At 39.2% G+C, this 20689-nt stretch overlaps 1 protein-coding gene across 11 annotated transcripts in view; it reads left to right on the top strand.

Annotated features, from left to right (window-relative positions):
- Positions 1–20689, top strand: part of mef2d (myocyte enhancer factor 2d) — a 57219-nt gene that overhangs the window by 9183 nt on the left and 27347 nt on the right. For 10 of the 11 annotated variants that reach the window (XM_089117728.1, XM_039679492.2, XM_089117731.1 and 7 more), the window contains exons 2-3: positions 14338–14780; positions 16989–17192. In XM_089117728.1, coding sequence (XP_088973854.1) covers positions 14727–14780; positions 16989–17192 — 258 coding nt within the window. In that variant the 5' untranslated portion in view covers positions 14338–14726. Of the gene's footprint in view, positions 1–6387; positions 6410–14337; positions 14781–16988; positions 17193–20689 lie in introns of those variants that run through there. The other variant, XM_089117727.1, reaches the window with a different exon arrangement.

Here is a 20689-nt window from a genome sequence, read left to right as displayed (position 1 = left end):
TTAAAAACATATTTTTTTAAATGTAATTTATTCCTATGATGGCAACATTACTTCAGTCTTCACAGTGTCACATTATCCTTCAGAAATCAATCTTATTTGTGGTTTTGTTGCTAAAGAAACATTTCTTATTATTATCAATGTTTTTTTTGTTTTGTTGCTAAAATGGTTGCCTAAATTACATTTATTAAAGAAACAAAAACCATTTTCAGTTACTGAGTGAAAATAAAAAAGTACTTCAGAAGGCTGGCATGGCAGACCCACGTGACTCTGTTGCCATCTGAACATTTTGCTTGCTGCTTACACAGTGAATAGAAACATTTGCTGAGGTTATCAAAGACTCAGACAGAACAAGGAGATTCGCTGCGCTGAGGAAACCGAGAGGAAGAGAGAGGGAGACGGGGGAGGCCGCCATCAGAAATAAATAAGCTGCGGTGGAGGAAGGGTTTATCACAGTTCCTGTGTGGTACAAACAGGTGTGCCTGTATGTATGTGTGTTTGATTCAATGTGTAAAAAATTCAGGATGAGAAGAACAAGAGCTGTGTGTTGGGGGTTGAGGGGATGTATAGGTTTAAAGAGGCTGTGCCCTTCCCACCTGTAGCCTGTCAGCTGTTGCCTGTTGAAACGTCAGCTGTTTCTGAGAAGTGCGTGTGTGTGTTTGAGAGAATAAGTTCGTTTGAGTGTTCAGCAGGATGGCAGACACTGTGTGTGTGTGGACCACTTCTCTCATGTTAAATACCTTTTGAGAAATTGTTTTTATTTTTTTAACACCTGAGCCCCCATCGCTTCTCGCCCTCCAAAACTGTAGAAAGAATTGTAGAAAGAAGACATCATCTCTTACTTAAACAATATAAAATCCATATTGGATTGCATAACATGTTGTGATAACAATGCATTTTTAGAGATTGTTTTTTTTTTGTAATTGAGGTTTTTCTTTTACTTTTAATAAATTTGGACAAAATAGTATACCATTTTAGTAACATGTTACAGTAAGGATTAATCTGATAACATTAAATAATAGGCCTATGAACTAACAATGAAAAATAATTCTAAAAATGTATTTTTTTTTATGAAAAGTGGCATCTTTTAATATAATTTATAATATCACATAATTTTCATAATTGTGGATGGGCTCTTTTGATTTGAGCTAGCAAACACCTAGCAACTCCTTTGTTACTTGCTACAACACCCTTAGCGCCTGTACCAATAGCAATGCCTTCACAACATTCTAGGATTCTGTTGGCAAGTTTTAAATGCTTACATGTCTGTTTTCTACAGACAATTTGGCTTTAAAATGCATTTTTAAGGCAAAATATTGTCTACATTCCTTCACGTTTCAGATGTTACTGTGAAAATCATTTACTGTGAAAATCTTGGCCAAACTCTGTTTAGCTTTACCTTTAGCATGAATTTTGGCTTGTGCCTGTTCAAGAGTAGTTTGAAGGGTCAGAGGAAATGATTTCATATTGTGGCAACGTCTTTTCGAGTGGCAGCTGAAGGGGCTTAGGCAAAGACAAGCAGGTTGCGTTGTCCGTTAAGACTCATCTAGCTTCTCTTGAACTTTCCCCTTTAGCTGTGACCGTCTGTCTAGGCTGGGGGATAACATGTTTCTTTAAATTACAGTGCGTTTAGAGAAAAGGGTGGAAGATTCTTTTCAGCACGTTGCATTGTATACCAGGACATGAGAAAAATAATGCATTTTATTTCTCAGATGAATCAGTTGGAATAATTTGTCACTCAGGGGAAAATATTAAAGTACATCTAGATGAAGATCGTAACATTGACATTTGTGTGCAGTCCTCAACTCGAGTAATTTGAATCAGACAGGCGTTGTGCTGTTATTTGGTCTGGTTGGTTAAAAGGCCACAAGTGCTCAGCTGTTCCTGGTATGGGAATCTTTTTATGACAGTGCGTTTTTTGTGAAAGGGGATATGGAAAGACGTGATGGAGTAACTGACTTTTTTTTTCATCCCAGACCTCATACATGGAACTCAAAATTCCCTGAAAAACACCCTTCTTCCTTATTTTATGTTAATACAGTTGGATTTGTATGATGATGATTCACAAATAGGGGAAACGAAACACTATTTGCTCATATCCTGTGTTAAATCTTCTTTGGTTCATGTTTTGGAGCATTTAAAATGAGTTTACACTGGAGTTGTTCCATAAGAGATTTAATGAACAATTTAACTGAGTGTGTCCACCAAAGCGTTTTTAGTCAGCTGAAATCGCTAGACGCTCTGCTGAGGATGCCGTGCTTTGGGCGCTTGAGAGCGTTTTGGCAGCGCAGCGTTTTTTCCGTTGAGACGTTTCGTTGCTATGATACAGAATATGCGCAGCACAGTTTACTTGTAACTGATTTCACAGCCAATTTTTTTCACACAAAAAATATTTTTTATCAATTTTGTTCGGTTAGCTCTGCTGGTTGATGTCGTTGTACAGAAAGAATGTTGTGACAGTTGGTCGGTGTGGTATTAGTCCCGCCCCTCCTCCACTCTGATTGGGTAAAAAGTGAAAATGATGAGCGCAGCATTTTATCCAAAGTTGAAAATTTTTCAACTCTCGCCGACCAGTAAAAAACGCCGCGGGCACTTGGTGTTTTAACGTGAAAAAAAATGCTCAGCGCCTCGTTACGCTCATGGCGTTTAAAAAACGCGGCGCTCCCATTGAAAACATATGACAGGCGCGTGGAAAAACACTTTGGTGGATACATGGCTTTAGGTTTATTAAAAATAAGCAATTCGATAAATGTCCTGCTAACCTTTTTACTTGCCCCATTACAAAAGAATGATCAATGTTTATTTTTATTGCTAAATTGCTATTTTTCTTTAATTTCTTATTACTTTTTTAAGTGTCTTATATTTTTCTTAGAATTTGTATTTTGCAACATGCTGCAAATGATACAACTAATTTATCTTCATAAATTCATTAATTGCCTTTTTGCTGCAAAACTATGGCATACAATACGAATTTGGTATGATTGGTTTGTACTTTTGCTTTCAAGACTATCACAATTAATTTTTGCAATTTTGACAAAACCTCATCTAAAGTATGTTAGCCAGCTAGTTAAGAGTATGTGAGCGGAGTGGAGCGGCAACAATTTCCCCTCCACGCTCCAAGCATTATATAATCACTCCGCTCCAGCTCCGCTCCGGGTTCACCATTTACCGCTCCCGCTCCACTCCTCGCTCGCTGATATCAGAAACACCGCTCCGTGTTCGCTCCCCAAGGAAATTCCGAATAAAGTATTTAAGTATGCTTTAAAATCTCACAAAATGTCTCCTCATCATAATAGATACGTATAGGCATAGTAAATAAATAAAAAAAAACAACGTTAGGAGAATAGTTGCAATGTTGTTTATTGGATTTGGATAGTGTGCAAACTTTTCCTATGACATGCTATGCTTATTACAGGTTATCAGCATTATAAATTAAATATCATTGCTGCTTTTTGCAGAGCACATTTTGTTTGGAAAGAAGAAAATAACTACGTTTTCATCAGTTATTTATCTACGGGTCGCTACATTTCTCACAGATTCATGCTCATTTAAAATCAAATACTGACAGATAGCCGACTGTATGATTACATTTGTTTGAATGCAATGCATTAGTGAGAAAGCGATTGCGTTGGTGAATAAGTGTTACCTGTTTAAAATGTGCTTTCACCCCGCCCGATCCAGCGCCCCATCTCATGAAAGTGCGTAGGCTATCTATATTTTATTTCTCGTGGGCATAGCCTACGATACACACTTAATGGCAAGAACGCACTTCACACCCATCCTAACCAAGGGGTTTAGTGTGCGTCATTTGCACGCACAAACAATTTTTTGGCATATAATAGGCACGAGAAATAAAATGTGTGCTATAGATTCGCACTTTCATGAGATCGTGGTGCCCGCTCATATTCAGTACAGGCTTGATAACTATAACCTCCCGCAGCCACTCATGTCCATCGGCGTCATCATAACCCTCACATTTTTTTCTGATTTGAGTGATCCATCTGTATCATGCTAGCGTAATGTGTTTAACACGTGAATCCTTACTAAAAATGCAGTTCTATAGACGAATCCGGCGAAACTACCGGAAGTAAGCGGGGCGCCATTACTGAGCTGTTACTGGGTAGCGTTGCGCCATTGCCTCCTATTGTTTTAGTTGCAACTTACGTCCACTGGAATAAACAGCCCGCGATTTACGACTGTCACTAACGTTACAACGTTACCCCTTGTATAATGTCGAGTGGGTAAACAGTTTCCTTTATAAATTGTTTCAATGGTGGCAGTAAAATTAAAATTTTGAAGAGAAAACACTGTGAATACCCCGGGTGGACTGCCCCTGTCTGGTGCCGTACGGTTTACAGATTTCCTGGGCGAGTACAAGACGTGGACATTCGCGTATAATAACAATTATTTAATGACATGAGTAAAAAAAATATAATATGTGATATAGTGATCAGCAAAATCTCCTCTCTTGCTGTTTTTTCTATTCAATTAACATGCTATGGTCATTAAATGGCTTTCCTGAGCTAAATGTAACGTTATGTGACATAATTGTTTTCCTGCTGTTATATTGACCTCTTTCCATGGTTTAAAAACACTAATTGGTCGATATTATGTATACTTTCTTTCTAGCTGTAACGTTACCTTACCCTTGCCTGTTGCAATGTGAAAATGAGATAAATAATGGACACAAATGAAAAACATGAATTTTTTTATTTGATTTCATTCATTTATTTATTTATTGTTGCCAAATGGACAGATCTTTTTATAGTTTCCTCGTTAGCAAACGTAATACTTCACCTAGCTAGCTTGCCAAGCTATTTTCATAAATAACGTTAATCTGTAAGATCGTTTGTACCTTCATCTGTGACTGGAGGCCACTGCAGTCACAGATCAAACCAACAAGTCATTCTGCCTGGCTGTAGCTGTCATCGAGGGTGAGTTCGCGTTATCACCGAGGTTTGTTTACATACCGGTGCATATGTCTATATGCCTGTGTAACAGCTCAGTAATGGCGTCGCCACAAGATGGCAGCCTACACAGAACGCTCGTCGGATTCGTCTATAATGAGCCGTTGGCATGAATTGTCCTCGTGAGAGCGGTAGTGGAGCGCACTCGGAGCGAGTGAAAACCACGACGCTCCGAGTTTTAAAAAATCCGCTCCGCGCTCCATTCAAAATCATGCCGCTCCACTCCTCGCTCCGCTCCCACTCCACTCCGCTCACATACTCTTAACATTAGCTGATGCTACGTGCACTCGTTGTTGAGGACACTGCCCCTGGTATTCAGATCTTTAGTGTTATTACATTTGATCCCACGACTGAATATCTGTTTCTTGCTCTAAAGAGAGCAAAAGATGGTTAACAAGGAAACAGGACCTTAGCAGACTGATGACCAGTCAATGGTTTTTGTTGTTTTAGCAGTTGTGTTCTCTTGATTTTGGCTTGGGTGTGTTACGTTTAAGATGTTTGTATATTTTCTCTTACTAATGGCAGATTTCCAGCTTGATATAGCATAGGGAGGGTTTAATTTCCCCCTTCTCTTATCCAAAACATTTATCCATATAAGTTACTCTTTGTGGGAAACCACAGTGTCCAGACCTCCCTCTCAACTCGTAACATTCTCAGTGCCAGAGCGTGATTTGTGCCCAAAATGTATTTTGTCCCTCCCATTGGAAACTCATTGACATTGCAGTTTTACAAACCCATGACCTTTGCATTCCCACACCCCCCTGAAAACCCTTCTGAGATTTTGAGGTCAGGAAAGGGTGAATCTTTTTTTTTTTTTTTTTCTTGGGGAAACTGTTATTGTTCTCTTAAAACGACTGTAGGCTTAAAAATAAAACCCAAATTATGTGTAAAGTTTTCTAAGCTACCGTTCAGGATTTTTTGGAACAAAGTTCCACGTGGGGTGTCGCCTGCAGCAGCTTTGGACCCAAAAAGTTTAATTTCCTACAGCTGTGACAGCATAGATGTAGCAAGGGGGTGTCGGAACAAAAGGTGTGTAGGCAGCTGCCATGACATTTAACACACACATGTACATGCAGGAGAACAGAGGATCTGACATACTGACAAGCGTCCCAATCCTGACCATCCACCCTCTCAATTACATCCAAAGACACTGATGGATTGAAGGCAGTTGCTAAAGGCATATTAGGGCAAAGGGTGAGGGTGGGGGGGTGGGGGGGTGGGGGGGGGGGGGGTCTGAGAGGAGGGCTTGGGGGTCTGAGCGCTCTGCATTAGAAGCTCATTGCTGAATTGGTCTCCACTGTCAGCCAGGCACAGGTCATGGGACGAGCAATGCTGGAGTCCATTTGGATTGTATTTGTTGCTTGATCAGGTCAATGCAGAGCAACTTTGGGCACATGAGACTGTGAGGATCGAATCTTGAGGCTTTTTGCTCAAACTTATAAGGGGTAAGAAGGAGCTTATTGTCATACCAATAATGCTATAAGCTTGTGTGACGTAAAGATTAATTTATTACGTGAACGCTTTAGTTCTGTGTCGCATTCATTTATTTAATTTTTTTTGCGGAAACTGGAGCAGTAATGTCCTGAAATAATTTACTAGTTTGTTTTTCAGATTTGTATATTCCGTAAACGTCACTAAGAGATCAGGTTGACTTGAACAATGTATTGCCTTCAGGGTATTTCCGAGCGTTGAAGAGTGGTGTGGTGTGACAGGACCATGTGCTGTACTGCATGACAGCTTCACTCTACACGCAGAGCAGTTCACATCTCTGTCTGCCTCTTTCAATTTCTTTCTTTTGCTTTTAGTGCATTCCTTCCTTTCAGGTGTGTTTGAATAGGAATTCAGTTGCATTTTGTTATACTGTTTAATGATTTCAACAGCAGTTTTAAACGGTTATACACTACTTTTCAAAAAGTTAAAAACAAAAAAAAAATGTTCAACAACGAACCCAGACATTAAATTGTTTAAAAGAAATTTTCTTTTATAGTGACAGGGATGAAAATGAGATTTGAAATTGCTTTGATATATTTTTATTTATGTGTTTTTTATTCACATTTAACTAGTTTTGTTTCTTTTAATAATCTGTAAATCACATAATTTGTTAGGTCACCTAAAGAACCCAACAACATTATTTACTGGGAAAGTAACTTATTTAACTGGGGTCTTTTTTTTTCGTGATAATAATTGACCTTTTCATATAAAAGCAGTTCATTTTTTCGATGAGACTTATATAGACGTAGACAAACACCAAAGTGATCTCGTATGTAAATATTAGGAAAGAATGTATGTTTATAGTTGCGATGTGTTGTGCCGGATCAGATTACTGTTTCTCTTTTTCAGGCATATTGTAACTTCTTGAGCTTTTCCACAAGAATGACATATTTTCCATGTCTAGCATGTCATCTGATTGTGATTTTGATTACTGAACCAACCAACAAGCTTATAGTTTGTTTGAAAACAAAAAAAACTTTTGTTTTGTTGTGTAACCAACCGCTTTCATGACGTGGTCATGACGAACCACTGGCAACACACCCTGCTTTCCAATTGTCACATTGATGTCACCAACGTTAGGCTGCAAGGGAGGGTGTGTGCGTCACCTTTAGTGGTGGATGGGGGTCTTGGTGGATGAGAAGGGTAAGGATTTACCTGACCCGAGAAAACCATGTTAGCCTGCATGTCGGTATTGGGAGACTCATGCAGAGTTTTGTAGAAAGGTGCAATCGAGTCTGTTAGGCTGTGTGGCAGTACTCTAAACTGACAAGTTTGACCACATTGTCCAAACTGGTGATGGAAACGATAAGCTGGTGTAAACAACAGACTATAGTTCTGAAGGCAACACACCAGACAAATGTGTTACTTCTGTCCACAAGTATTTAGTTTGCCAAATGAGTCTGACTGACACCAAAAAAATAAAACATTTTTAGGGCTGAAAGTGGTAATCTAGCATTGTAGTTTGCTTTCAGAGTTGACAGGACGACAGCAGCGGTGTGATTCACAAGACCACGGATCCATTACACCCCTCCCCCTGAAATGCTGTCCTTGCAGTGCTCTACCTACCGCCTCCCCCACCTTAGGGATTGGGTTACACTTGTGGTTTGGCAGACATTACGCCACCCATCTCCTCGCTCCTGGAGAAGTTCCAGTGACGGCTCTCAGCATCGGACGCCACCGTATCATCAGTATACGTTGTGTACAGGACAAACGGCTGTGTTGAAAAACAGAAATCATGCGCTGCGGTCAGCAGCCGAGTAGCCATATTGGACAGGGTGAGTTCCTGCCGTGCAGGGAGGTTGAGTCAACAGGCTGGAAATATCCTGCAGTTGGTGCTGGCAGTACTACCCCAAGGTTGGAGTAAATCGCTGGAGGGTCTCACAGGGCTCCATTTTTGCCCCAGTTTAGCCACGGCTAGTGTTCTGAACAGCACTCGGCTCAAACAAACCTGAGGGTGTCTCTTCAAAACACCTTTTCTCCATGCTTGTTTTATTTGTCTTTTTTGTGAGTCATATAGCTGATAAGCTTGCTTTGATTTCCTCCGCTCCAATACAGTCTTGGGAATTAAGCTTAAAATCAACATGAAACGGTATTTGCTTTCGTAATAAGAGATGCACGGATATTAACGCTCTGGCTGTTGATGAGTCGATAATTCGTTTTGTTTTATGGCAGATAAATGGTCAGATTTTTGGCTGATAAATGGCCAATATTAAAATTCTGTGCTATTTTGTCAATATTAATAAATTGAATTTGAAAAATGTATATTCATTTTGAGATTATGTTTAACAGTGTTATCAAATTGTTAGTATTTTAAAAGGTTAATTTGACTGATATTGAACCTAATGACAGCTGATAACTGATATGGTACCAAAATATTGTCCATGCCTATCCGTCATGTGATTTATATCCAATATTTTGATTGGCATCATCAGTTCCAATTTCTACTGAAAACTTTGACAATGGATTGAAAACAATTAAATGTTTTGTCAAATACATTTTCATTTCAGTAAGTTTGTGAAATTAAATTTATATGTATTTATATATATGTGTGTGTATATATATATATATAGTTTCAGAAATATTGGTCACCATTCACATCCATTATACTTTAAATTCTAATGTCACAGCATACCCATCGTCACGCTTCGCTTTCTTCCTCAGCACGAAATTACTTTTATTGGCCATGGGACTGCTAAGTTATTGCCGCCGGTGACAGAGCTGTGGTCATGGGGCATTTTGTGTAGCACCAATGTACGGAAACTATAAATGGCCGAATTAAACAACTCCCTGTCCCAGTCGGTGACCTCCCACTCTATGCTGGGAAGGTGATGGATTTCTCAGCACAGCTTTGGACCTGCTCCAAGCCCAGTTCTGGCACGGCCTCTTATCTCCAAGCCCCAGGCCACTCTGCCTCTAGTTACAGGCAGGGATAACAAAACTGGACTCTCTCACACACACCCCGTAGAGGAGATATGCTTACACACGCATACGCGCTCACGCAGAATACCATATGCCCACACATGGACGAGGGCAGCGTGCGCTTATCCCAGCGGACCTCTGGTACTTCAGAGTCCTTGCAAGAATCACTGCTGTCCAAACGTGTGGGTCTGAGTTGCTGGAAGATGGAGGATTAATCTATACAGTGAAAGGTCACCAACTCGTGACTTTTTTTTTTTCTCTCGGGTTCTTCTTCACTAGCAGCTTGCGTCTTTGTACATGTTTACACCAAGGTGTTTTTTTCGCTTGTTTGCAGGCCTGTGTAAATGTTGTTTTGCTTGTGTTGTACGCTGAAGCTTGGTTCCGCAGGATTTCCTCAGTGGTATGAGCAAAGCCGCAACTCAAAATTATAACACCTTCGCCTGTATGTGTGTGTGACAGCTGCATCACACACACATATACAGGTGTGTGTGATGCAGCTTTGTTCGCTAAAAGCAGTGAGAAATTACTTGTGCTGATGTGTGTGTGTATCATACATGTTTGTGTGTATATTTATTGTACATCAGTTCATTTTCATGAGCGTGATTAATTTTCAAGATGAAAAAGGTTTTTGTCTCTGTTGCAGGGGGTTCCCCTGATACTGAAAACCGAAAGGAACGGATGTTTTATCTTTAACCTTTGATTTTCTTTATTGTTTTATTAGTGGTAGAAATCTGAATAACCCCCAAACCCTAAGTATTAACTGTAGGGGTGTCACGATTCTCCAAATCCTCGATTCGATTACATTTTCAATTCACGGTTCAATTCGATTCTCGATTTTTATCAATCGGCCAATCAGGATGCTCTCTGTCTTACGTGCACTTCATGAGGCACACACACGGAAGGTCTCTCGCTCTCTCCCTCTCTGCCGTGCGCGCAATACGGTTTGGAGCACAGTTTGTTCTGTCTCGGCGTGCACACTCGCTCTTGCTCGCTCACTCTAGATTCCGGGAGATTTTAACGAATTTGCGTGCATCAGGGAGCCGCTATATGCGGGGGACTCCCGGAACTTCCGCGAGACTTGGGATGCTGCAGACTGTGGCTTTTTTGAAGCACGAAGCCGTGAATGTAGTCAACATAACTCACTGGAAATCCAAAAAACTTCCACACCTGTGACTTCAATGAAAGAGGAGGGGGTTCAAGTTCTGTTGATGGGTCTCCCCGATCTGCAGTTGCCATGCTATCTTTTGAATGGCTGTAGCTAAGTTAGAGGAAGTTGACCATGGACTCGCATCACTTTAACAACCGTTTGGCAAGGCGAACGGATGTGACTTGGGGACGTGGCAGCATCGACGATTCCATTTTTTAATTCGAAGTTCGAGATTGTGAATTAATTTAGATCGATTTCGATTTAAAATCGAAATCCTGACATCCTTATTAAACTGTAACCTATCCCACACCATTTGTGCTACAAACTTCAATGATACAGTACTTCAAATCGTGCAGCTTGAGTAGTGCTTTAATTTTTCTCAGCAAGCAGACTTGGAATTTTCACCTGGCGGCTAATACAGTAAACCGCATTAAAAAAGTTGATGAACTTTCTGAAGGAGTATCTGGACTCTATTGACTTGTAGCACATCCTAGCAACCGCATTGCAAGGTGCTAAAAACCACATAGGTCTCCTTAACACTCTGTCATTGTGGTAGTAAGTGTTGCACTAGCAAACACCACTCATTTATCCTGAGAAGATGTTTTTGCAGATTGTATTTTTCATTTTTACCATAAAAAAAACTAATGCTGTGCATAGAATAAAATAATCTAATAATTTATTATGCATGTATTTTATTTATTTTAATAATTGCTTTGTTTTATTTTATATGTGCTAATACATTAATTAAATATCTAATTTAATGGAATCAGCAATACATTTTCACCCTTTAGTAGGCCCATGGGCCCCAGTTTGAAACCCCCTTGATTTAAAAAATAAATTGGTCAATTTAACAGCATTATCAAACGGTACTTCATGGATCCTCTACGGTTAGAGAGTCTGACTCTGAGGAACCGCAGTATGAGGACACTTTCCAGGACCCTCATGAAGCAACTGAGATCAGAGCTGGGAATTAGCCCCTCTCAGCGCTCACAGGGTGAAAGGTCAAACTCTGACTCTCATTGCAGATAAAGAAGTCTTTTCATGTGTTGGCCCTGCAGACCAAAACACACACAAACTCTGAGTTGCTTTGAACTAAAGCCTGCACTGCTGATGGCCTGCCGCGGAAACCTTTCCTGTCGACACTTCCTCTCCATTTGGAGGCAAATATCTCACGTAAACATGCACATGCGCACACGCGCACACACACACACAGTGTTTTACTGTTAAAGAAGTGATGAAGACATGAGCTAGTGTGCTGACCTTTTCTGTTGGAACAAATAAAAATGACTCTGAATATGTAGTCCTGGATGTCTTAGTTGTTTGTCATGAAATAAGAGCACTGAAGTTCAAAGCTTTTGTTTCTTTAGTTTGCATCCTTTTTATTATCTCTGATGAACGACTTAGTAAAAGTCATTCATTTCCAGTGGAGCGTAGTAAGGGAGCTGCATGAAGTTACGTTATATGTGGAATTTTTAAGCCAGAGTTGAGCTTCGGTTGCATCGAAATTTGAACTTTTGTAACTAGATTGAATGCGACCCCCAGGATGGATGGATGTTATGGTAATAGTTTTATGATTATTGCAAATTTTCATTTAGGCTGATTTGCTTTAATAAACCTATTTTATGTTTTTCTTTCAATTCAACCCATTGGCGCGGTCATGTATTTTGTGTGGATATGGATATATTCTTTATTCGTTCATTTTAACATGATTAAACGTGATTTTGTGATGGTAATGGCTGCCTCACGACCATTTTGAAAGATCAGTGTGACTGCCACTAGGCGTCGAAAAGCATCAATATCGGAGATATAGATGAACATCACAGTTAAAAGGTGGTTTTAACAATGAAGTGTTTGATTCCTGTACACGTCTTCCTTTTAACAAACATTCTTGTGCTTGTGTCCACCTTGCCATTGTTCAAATGCCATAACTACACCATTATGGGGCAAAACATTTCAATAATTTTTGTTTTATATTCAGTTTACTTGCGATTAATGGGGTTATTAGTTTCCTGTCTGTTTCTCACACAGAATAAATAGCCCCGGAGAGTTGCTACTTTGCGTTCTCACGGTGCCATCGGCCAATCAGAATTGTTATGATGTCATTTTAATGGCTCGAACAAACGGCTAACCTTTAAGTGTTTACTTTGCCAGAAGGAATTTGTTTGGCAGGAACAAGGTGAAAGAGGTTTTCCAGCTCTTTTTGCAGTTTTTAAATTGATTCTTCTGGACTGTAACTTTGGACTAAATTTATTCGAGAGGTCTAAAAAATTGACATTAAGTCTAGACCGAAGGGGACAATTTGGGCTTTGTGCTGATCTTTATTGCAAGGGAGGTGGCATGGAAATGACAACTTGTAATTCAAGTTGTTCAAACTCAAATTTTGCACTTAAGATTGTCTCTGAGCATGTGCACTCTGAACCCGAGAAGGGGAAATGAGGAAGTTTGCAGGCCTTCCTGATCAGGGAGCCTGCTTGTGTCAGCAGTCATGTGTTGATGTGTGAGCGTGAGTGTGTACAGTCTCGATGTATATATAGACTTCTGTTTTAAGCCCTGGGTTGTTTTTTAATCGAAGGCAGAGATAATAATAGCATGTTTTAAAATTATCTTGCCCCATATGACAATTCTTAGGCAGCAGTAAATTTATTCATGCAGCCATTCATTCATACGCACACAAACAAACTTGTGCCGTCACGCTTCAAGGCATCTGCTCTCACTGTTTGTTTCTACATGTTTTTTTTTTTTAATTATTATTTTTGTAAAGTGAAAAAAGACCTTAACCTTCAAACGCAGCTAAAATACCCATGTTGACTAAACGACTAAAAGGGTGACTTATTTGCGAGAGAACACACTCAAGCACAGACTCACAGAGACACTTCAGCAGGTGTTTTTCTGCAGGTGAAGATGCTTTAGATCTGTAAGCGGTTTGTGAACGAGTACACATTATCAGGCTCTGATAAGCTGCAGAAAGGGTTTTTGCCCAGCCATATATGTGGATGTCATGCTATGTGCGTTTTGGGGGAAACCCAGCTATGGTGGAGTTGAGGTTTGCCTGTTCTGTCCAGGCAAATCTTTATAAGGGTTCCCATGTGAAATTAACAAAATCTGAAAAGGTTTTCTCCAGTTAATATCTTTTTATAGTATTTAATTAGTTCTGAAGTAGTGTTCAGTTAGAATTGACTCTTTGTGAGTCCAATCTCTATAAAATCGAGAAAAATAATGGAAATTTACTAACTAGACAGTGTGGGAATCCTTAAGTTTGGAGGCTTGAATTTCACCCTTTGCTAAAATATGGGGGTGAGTGACAGAATAATCACAGACCACATAAATGTTTGACACACTCACCGGTTTTTCAAAGGTTTTGTGTTTTAAATTGATTAAGAATAATAATCTTTGATCAAGACTTCTTATCATAAAAGTATATAAGCAGGTAGCAGAATGTGAGATAAAATTCTACTGCACTTTACTGGGCTGTTAATTACAATTAATTATATAAAATATTGCTAATATTGTTACACATTCCCATTAAAAAGCAATTGAAATTCATCATTTTATTCAGCAAGAAAACATTAAATTGAGCAAAAGTCACTGTAAAGAAATATAGCCTTGGTAAGCATAAGTGACTTCTTTGAAAAACATTTAAAAATCTTTCTCCAAATCTCCAAACTGTAGTGTATTCTATCAAATATCAAATTGAAAGATCTTTTTTTCTTTTGTATTAAAATGTTTTGATCTTATGAAAAAGTTAAATTTCATAGCCTAAAACTTTGCTCCCATACCAGTTTTATTTTTAAGTTCTGTTTCTCTTTTCTTTCACAGAATTCATCACAAGACCATCATCATCTTCATCATCAGATTTTTCCAGGGGGTTTGGATATCAGAACGACACCTGTCGGATGACATGCACCCTAAGCAGACCATGATCTGAAGGCCCTACCAGGAGGCCACACACTTTCTTTCTTCCTTCCCTCCTTCCTCTTTTTTTATCAGTGGAGGAAGACGGGTGAGCCCAGCTGCCTCAGACAGGTGGCATACAGAGAGAGAGAGAGAGAGACAGAGAGAGAGAGACTCTCTCACACACACATCTTCATACATAGAGGCGACTAGTCGCTATTTGTGCTCCTGTAACTGCCTCAAGAAATTTTGACCTCTGACCTCACCACACCCCCAACCTTGCCCCCACCCCTGTTCGGCCAATCACAGCAGCCATGGGGAGGAAAAAGATCCAGATTCAGCGAATTACAGACGAGCGTAACAGACAGGTGAGTGGAAACCCGGAGCGTCTACAATGACAATGTTTTTAGTTCAACATAGCAAAATTCCTCTCAGGTTTGATTATACAAGTGAAAAGAATTCATTTCAGGAAATGCACCAACAAAGAAGTCATTATTGGCATTTGAACTGAAATAATTCTTATTGGTTATGACTCTTGTGAGTTGCCTTAAGTTGAATCTGTAGTTTAGATATCTTGTACAAGGTAATCAACATAAGGCAAAATCAAATCTTGCCCCTCCAATGCTTAAAAGTAATTGTCATTGATTTGTAATTAAGGTGGATTTTTTTTCACCTATACAATTTTTTATGGGCAGAGACAAGTACAAGTTAATTTCCCTTAGGGTGCTTTTTAAAACACTGTTGCGGTTTTTCAATTTCTTTGAGATTTAGTCTTAGTCTTAGGTTTAGTATTTAGTGTTATAAGTGGCTTTTTTTAATTAATCAGAATCGGACGACATTGGATATTAAGCAAATCAAATATCTATTTTTCACATGAACATAATAATAATAAAAAAATAATAATTCGTTACATTTATATAGCGCTTTTCTGGACACTCAAAACGCTTAAACATATGAAACATAATGTAATTCCTAAATTCACTTATCTGTGAACTATCTGTAGATGAGTACATGAGAAGAATAAGTGTTCATTTTTGCTTTTTTGTGTCCCTGTGGTAAAATAGAAAAATGTGCCATATAAAACCAGTTAAATCACAAACTTCACAACAGTATCATTTTGAAAGCTTTCAGGCCATTTATTGTAGATTTTTAAACTCACCAGTGTGTAGTATTTCCCTCCATGTTTTAGATATTAGAAAGATGGCTGTGAATGTGTTTTTGGTCACAGTTGTGCTTATAGGTGTAGTCACTCTGACCGGACCAGGTGTGCATACTCAACCTTACCCTGCTTCCCTGTGTCAGCGCTCTCTGTCTCCCTCAGGTGTGCCTGACTAATCATATTTTTAACAAAGTTACAAAAAAAAGTCTTGGAGTTCGTCTGACCCAGATTAGGCCCCGTTTTATTCTAAATATCACTTTTAATTGAGATTTCTTTCAGAAAGTGATCTGGCTTGCAAAGCTCGTCCTTTGCACATCTCGGGCAATTAAAGAGTGCGAGAGGATAATGTGAACTACAGTTTTTGCTGCAATAAATTGTGGCTTTTAATTACCAAACTCTTGGATAGAGGCAAGTATAGGAGAGGTGTAGAAGAACAGAGGGTATCCAGAATTGACAGACGGCAGCAGGTGAGAGAGAGCGAGATCGAGTCTGTGTGCGCGGTAAAGGTCAGTAGGTAAGCATTCGGCCCTGAGGTTAATTGGATCGAGAGAGGAGCGGAAAGAAGTCAGGTCGCTGCGTCTCAACATTCTTCACAATAATAAAGTTGTGTTCTCCTGTTGCCATTGGTTACCTGCGAATTCTATTTTTGAAGGCAATTATGTCGCTGGTGTTTATCCTGGTGCTGGTGTGGAGAGAGGGAACATCAGCTCCCTGACTGTTGAGGTGGACGAGATTCTTTCAGCTAATGGAAAAGGGCTTTTATTTACAGAGTTGCAATCACTGTCTACTAACACTATCAAGCTCTTAAGGTTAAGGAGTCTTGGATTTGAACAGAAAAACTTTTGGTAGCAGGGAGCAAAAAATGGTTGAAAGCTTCCCCGTCGATTCGGTGAGAGAAGAATTGGCTAATGTCAAGTCAGCCTCACTGCACTGCAAAAATTCCTATAGGAGTAGTCATTATTTCTTCACTCTCTTGTGGTTTTAAACCTGTATGATTGTCTTTCTTTTGTGGAATACAAAAGGAGATGTTTTGAAGAATGTAGTTGGTTCATCTAGCAGCTATCACAATAAATAAGGACTGGAGCTTTCAAGATTCGACACAAAAACACCATAGGCCTATCATAAAAGTAGTCACTTCAACTTTGAACTGTGGTCTGAAGTTTTATGATAACATTGTGTGAGAAACAGACCAAATTTGAAGTCATTATTTCTATATCCTAATTGGATGATGGAATGACATGTAGGTTTGTATGGGTAGGCTATGCCTCTAATCTTTGATTGTATCTTTTGTTTTGTTTTCCCATAAAAATTTCTAATCACAAGAGAAGCAAAATTGCACAAGTTTTCAGTTCTCATCCTACATCTCAATCATCGTTTTCTCCTTGTCTAACCTCTCTCTCTCTCTCTCCCTCCACAGGTGACCTTCACCAAACGGAAGTTTGGTCTGATGAAGAAAGCCTATGAGCTCAGTGTGTTGTGTGACTGCGAGATTGCCCTAATTATTTTCAATCACTCAAACAAGCTCTTCCAATATGCCAGCACTGACATGGACAAAGTGCTCCTCAAATACACCGAGTACAATGAGCCGCACGAAAGCAGGACCAATGCAGACATCATCGAGGTAACACAGACATACAAGCCCACCAACGATCCTCCCTCTTTTAGGTGGCAGGAAATTGTTTTGTTTGTTTTTTGGTCTCGTTCATCTTTTATTTGTTTGCTCCTACTCTTCTTTCCTTCCTTCCTGTCTTCGGTGAACCGTGTTAATTTGGTTGCAGTAGTTCAGTCAATAGCCCTATTTGGTCAGGACTAGTTTTCCCTGAGGAGGGCAGGTAAATTTGTGTTTTTCCTCATAGAAACCTTGTTAAATTCACAGAATAAATGACCTACTGTTTTGAATAAATGACCTACTGTTGTAGGAAATAGGAATGTCTATAATTGCGATTACTTTTTTCATGACGCTTCTCCTCATTTATTTTGACCTTTTGTCTAGTTTTTTTTTTTTGTTTGTTTCATTTCATAGTGCTCCTTCATTATGGATTTAGACTATGCTAATACAATGCTAATTTGACTTAAAATTAATATCTTTCAAATATCATGTTATTTAAATGGTACTCCAAGTTACTTAACAATATAATGGTATTGCCATCTCCAGAATACCTTGGTAATACCATGATGACTGTAAATCCACAAGTTCTTCAAGAGATGGCAAGGCTTTTGCTTGGCTTAATACGCATCATATGAAGACAGAGTGTATGTGTGTGGGAGAGAAAGAGTGTATGTGCATGTCTAGAGAGCTTGAAGGTAGGTTCAGAGGCTTGCAGATCTCTATAAGCTACTGGCTAACTGCCTGGACGATGGTGGGACAGGAGAGGCAGGGACAGCTGCACCCTCTACCACCTCCTGCCTTTGGCCAGTGAGGAAAATGTGGCTTACACACAAACACACACACGGTGCCCATCCGGTGTCCATCCCATCCAACGCAAGATGCCGTTGCTCAACGTTAACATGAAAAGAACAGCAGTGGAAGAACGTCTCATAAAGGATTGCTGGAACACTGCTTAAATTAAAAGGAGAGTTCACCCAAAACTAAAAATAATCTGGAATTTATTTACTCTCCTTATGGTGAGAAGTTTCTATCAATTCTCAAATCGATGGGACCAAACTGTTTATACCCGTTGCAGAATAGGCCATTACAGGAGGACACACACGTTTTTGATACCATAGGAGAATATCCACCAACATGTTCTTTCTGTCAAAACTCTATGAAGCGTGTTTTATTAGATTGGGCTGGTTTTAACCCTGTGAGAAACCTTTTTTTCTGAGTTAACTCTTTTGAAGAAGTTTTTTGCAAAAATAAATAGTATAACTCTGATATAGTTTTACCATAAATGTATGCCCAAAAAACTAACAAACCAATGGTGATTCGAACCTGTATTCTGTTATTTTTTTTGCCATCTTCATGGATCTCCATGCTGCTAGTTCCCATAATGAATTATTTAAGATCAATTTTTGAATCACATAAAAGGTTTATTGAAAAGAACTGCCTCAAAAGAATGATTTGCGTGCAAATTGAAATGGTTTGGTTTTTCAGTTAACAGCTCACTGTAAAAGAACTTAAATGTTGGTCTTTTACTCGCACACAAATTATGACCTCAGTGATCCGGTTCTCAAGTTCCACTCGCTGGATGATTTGGTTGCTTTGGTTCTCGAGTTCACAGGAGGGAAAGATTTTAAGTGAATAACGACTTAAATTTGGTTATCATATGACTTCAGAAGACACAGGATATAGTGCATAAGTTTCATGAACCAATTTCTTGGTTCTTTTTTGTCTAATTACTTTGTAGTTGCTATGAATTGTCGACTCATCACTATAATCAAATACTCGAATAAAATAACAGCATAAGGGTTGAAATAAAAAGATGAGAGTTATTTTTGGGTGAACTATTCCTTTAAAATGTTAAATGTGCACGTGTTTAGAATAAAGCAAAACATTTGTTTTGTTTTTAAAGATTAGGTAGTCGTTTCCATGCAGTTTAAAATGCAGTTTTGAGAGTGTGAATACTTATTTAGAGTGTGTGATGGTGAGAAACTGATGTGTGTCTCTTTTGCAGAAGCCCCCAGTGGTACAGGCGCATGTTTCCTGTTGGGTGCAGCTGCAGAAATCTCTTAAGAGAGAGAGATAGTGTGTGTGTGTGTGTGTGTGTGTGTGTGTGTGTTTGTGTATATATGCTTGCATGTTCTGTGGTGAGGGCGTTGGGCCGCTGTGGGCCACATCAGCTCAAGCCTGACTGGGCTGCTTTGTGTGTGAGCGTGTGTGTAAAGGCTGAAGGCTGTCTCATGTAATATTGAAAGGCAGCGTGTCAGTAGAGGCAGACCTGGTGCTGAGTTCTCAGCATTTGGTCTGATAAGAGATGTATTTGGCAGTAACATTCGTAAGGCCCTTCCGTTGGCTCATGCCCAAGTCAAACATGTCTTCTGCACTCAACTTGCTTATTTGTCTATTAAAGACCAAAAAGAGAGACACAAGCACACAAAAAGAGTAAAATCAACAGATTGAAGGAGATTCGCTGTGTGTAGATGATAAATGGCAGTGCTTACATTCACTCAGAGGAAAAAAAACCCTTATTCACCCTACAGCTTACTGTATGCACACAGACACACACACACACATTCAGGCTGGCATGCTTTCACACTGATGCATGACTGAACAAATGCATATGCACGCATACAGCCTCTCTTCTTTTCTCTTGCTGTATCTCTCTCTTTTTGCTCTCATCTCTTCAGTCGCCTCGTGTTGCACGTGCCTAGTGTGTGTGTGTGTGTGTGATTGTATGGGGGCTGCCTGCTTCTTCTGCCAGAGCTTGTTAATCTGCTTGACTGCAGATCCCAATCAGGAGAGAGACAGAGAGAGGGAGAAAGAGACATGGAGAGAGGGAGTGGGGAATGAAAGAGACAGAGATGAAGAGTGGGTGTTTAAGGATGAAGATCCTGTAGATATCAATTGAGATTGAAAGGAGTTGGTGAGATGGAAAATACAAGGCTTTGCCCGTTTTCATAAGCATCTCTGATGAAGAGGCTGTGGGGACTTAAAGACAACATGAAATAAAAATGTGCCTTTTTAATGAATTATTGGTGTAATAATTAATTGTTAAAATAAATAAATATAATAGCTTTTATCAAAATCTAATAACTTTCTTTGCTTCTTAAACAATGTCTGGTTTTGCTGACATAACCATGGTTATGCTTGCAGAGAAAATAATAGTATTAATATTTTCAGTGCCCATTTTGCCATGTATTTTCTGTTTTCCTTGGAAATACATCAAATTGTCGACATTTAAACAGAAAGTTCACTCAAAAATGAAAATAATCATTTACTCTCCCATGTTGTTTTAAATCTATGATATTTTGGGGGAATTTTTGTAGAATCTTCATGCAGCTCTTTTAAAAAATATAAATAAAGTGACATTAAAGTAGTCCATATGACTATAAGTCCTATGAAAACATTCGAAATGCAGAAATGATTTTCAATGAAAAAATCATTCATTTCAGTGTCACATCAATGCACATTGGGTTTTTCATTTCTCCTTATTGTAACTTGACAGGCGAGGTCCAGAC

This window comes from Pimephales promelas, chromosome 12, assembly GCF_988280905.1.
Source record: "Pimephales promelas chromosome 12, fPimPro1.hap1.1, whole genome shotgun sequence".
In the NCBI taxonomy this organism is placed as follows: domain Eukaryota; kingdom Metazoa; phylum Chordata; class Actinopteri; order Cypriniformes; family Leuciscidae; genus Pimephales; species Pimephales promelas.
The sequence above is the reverse complement of the archived record's forward strand: the minus strand, read 5'-3'. Positions and strand labels throughout refer to the sequence as shown.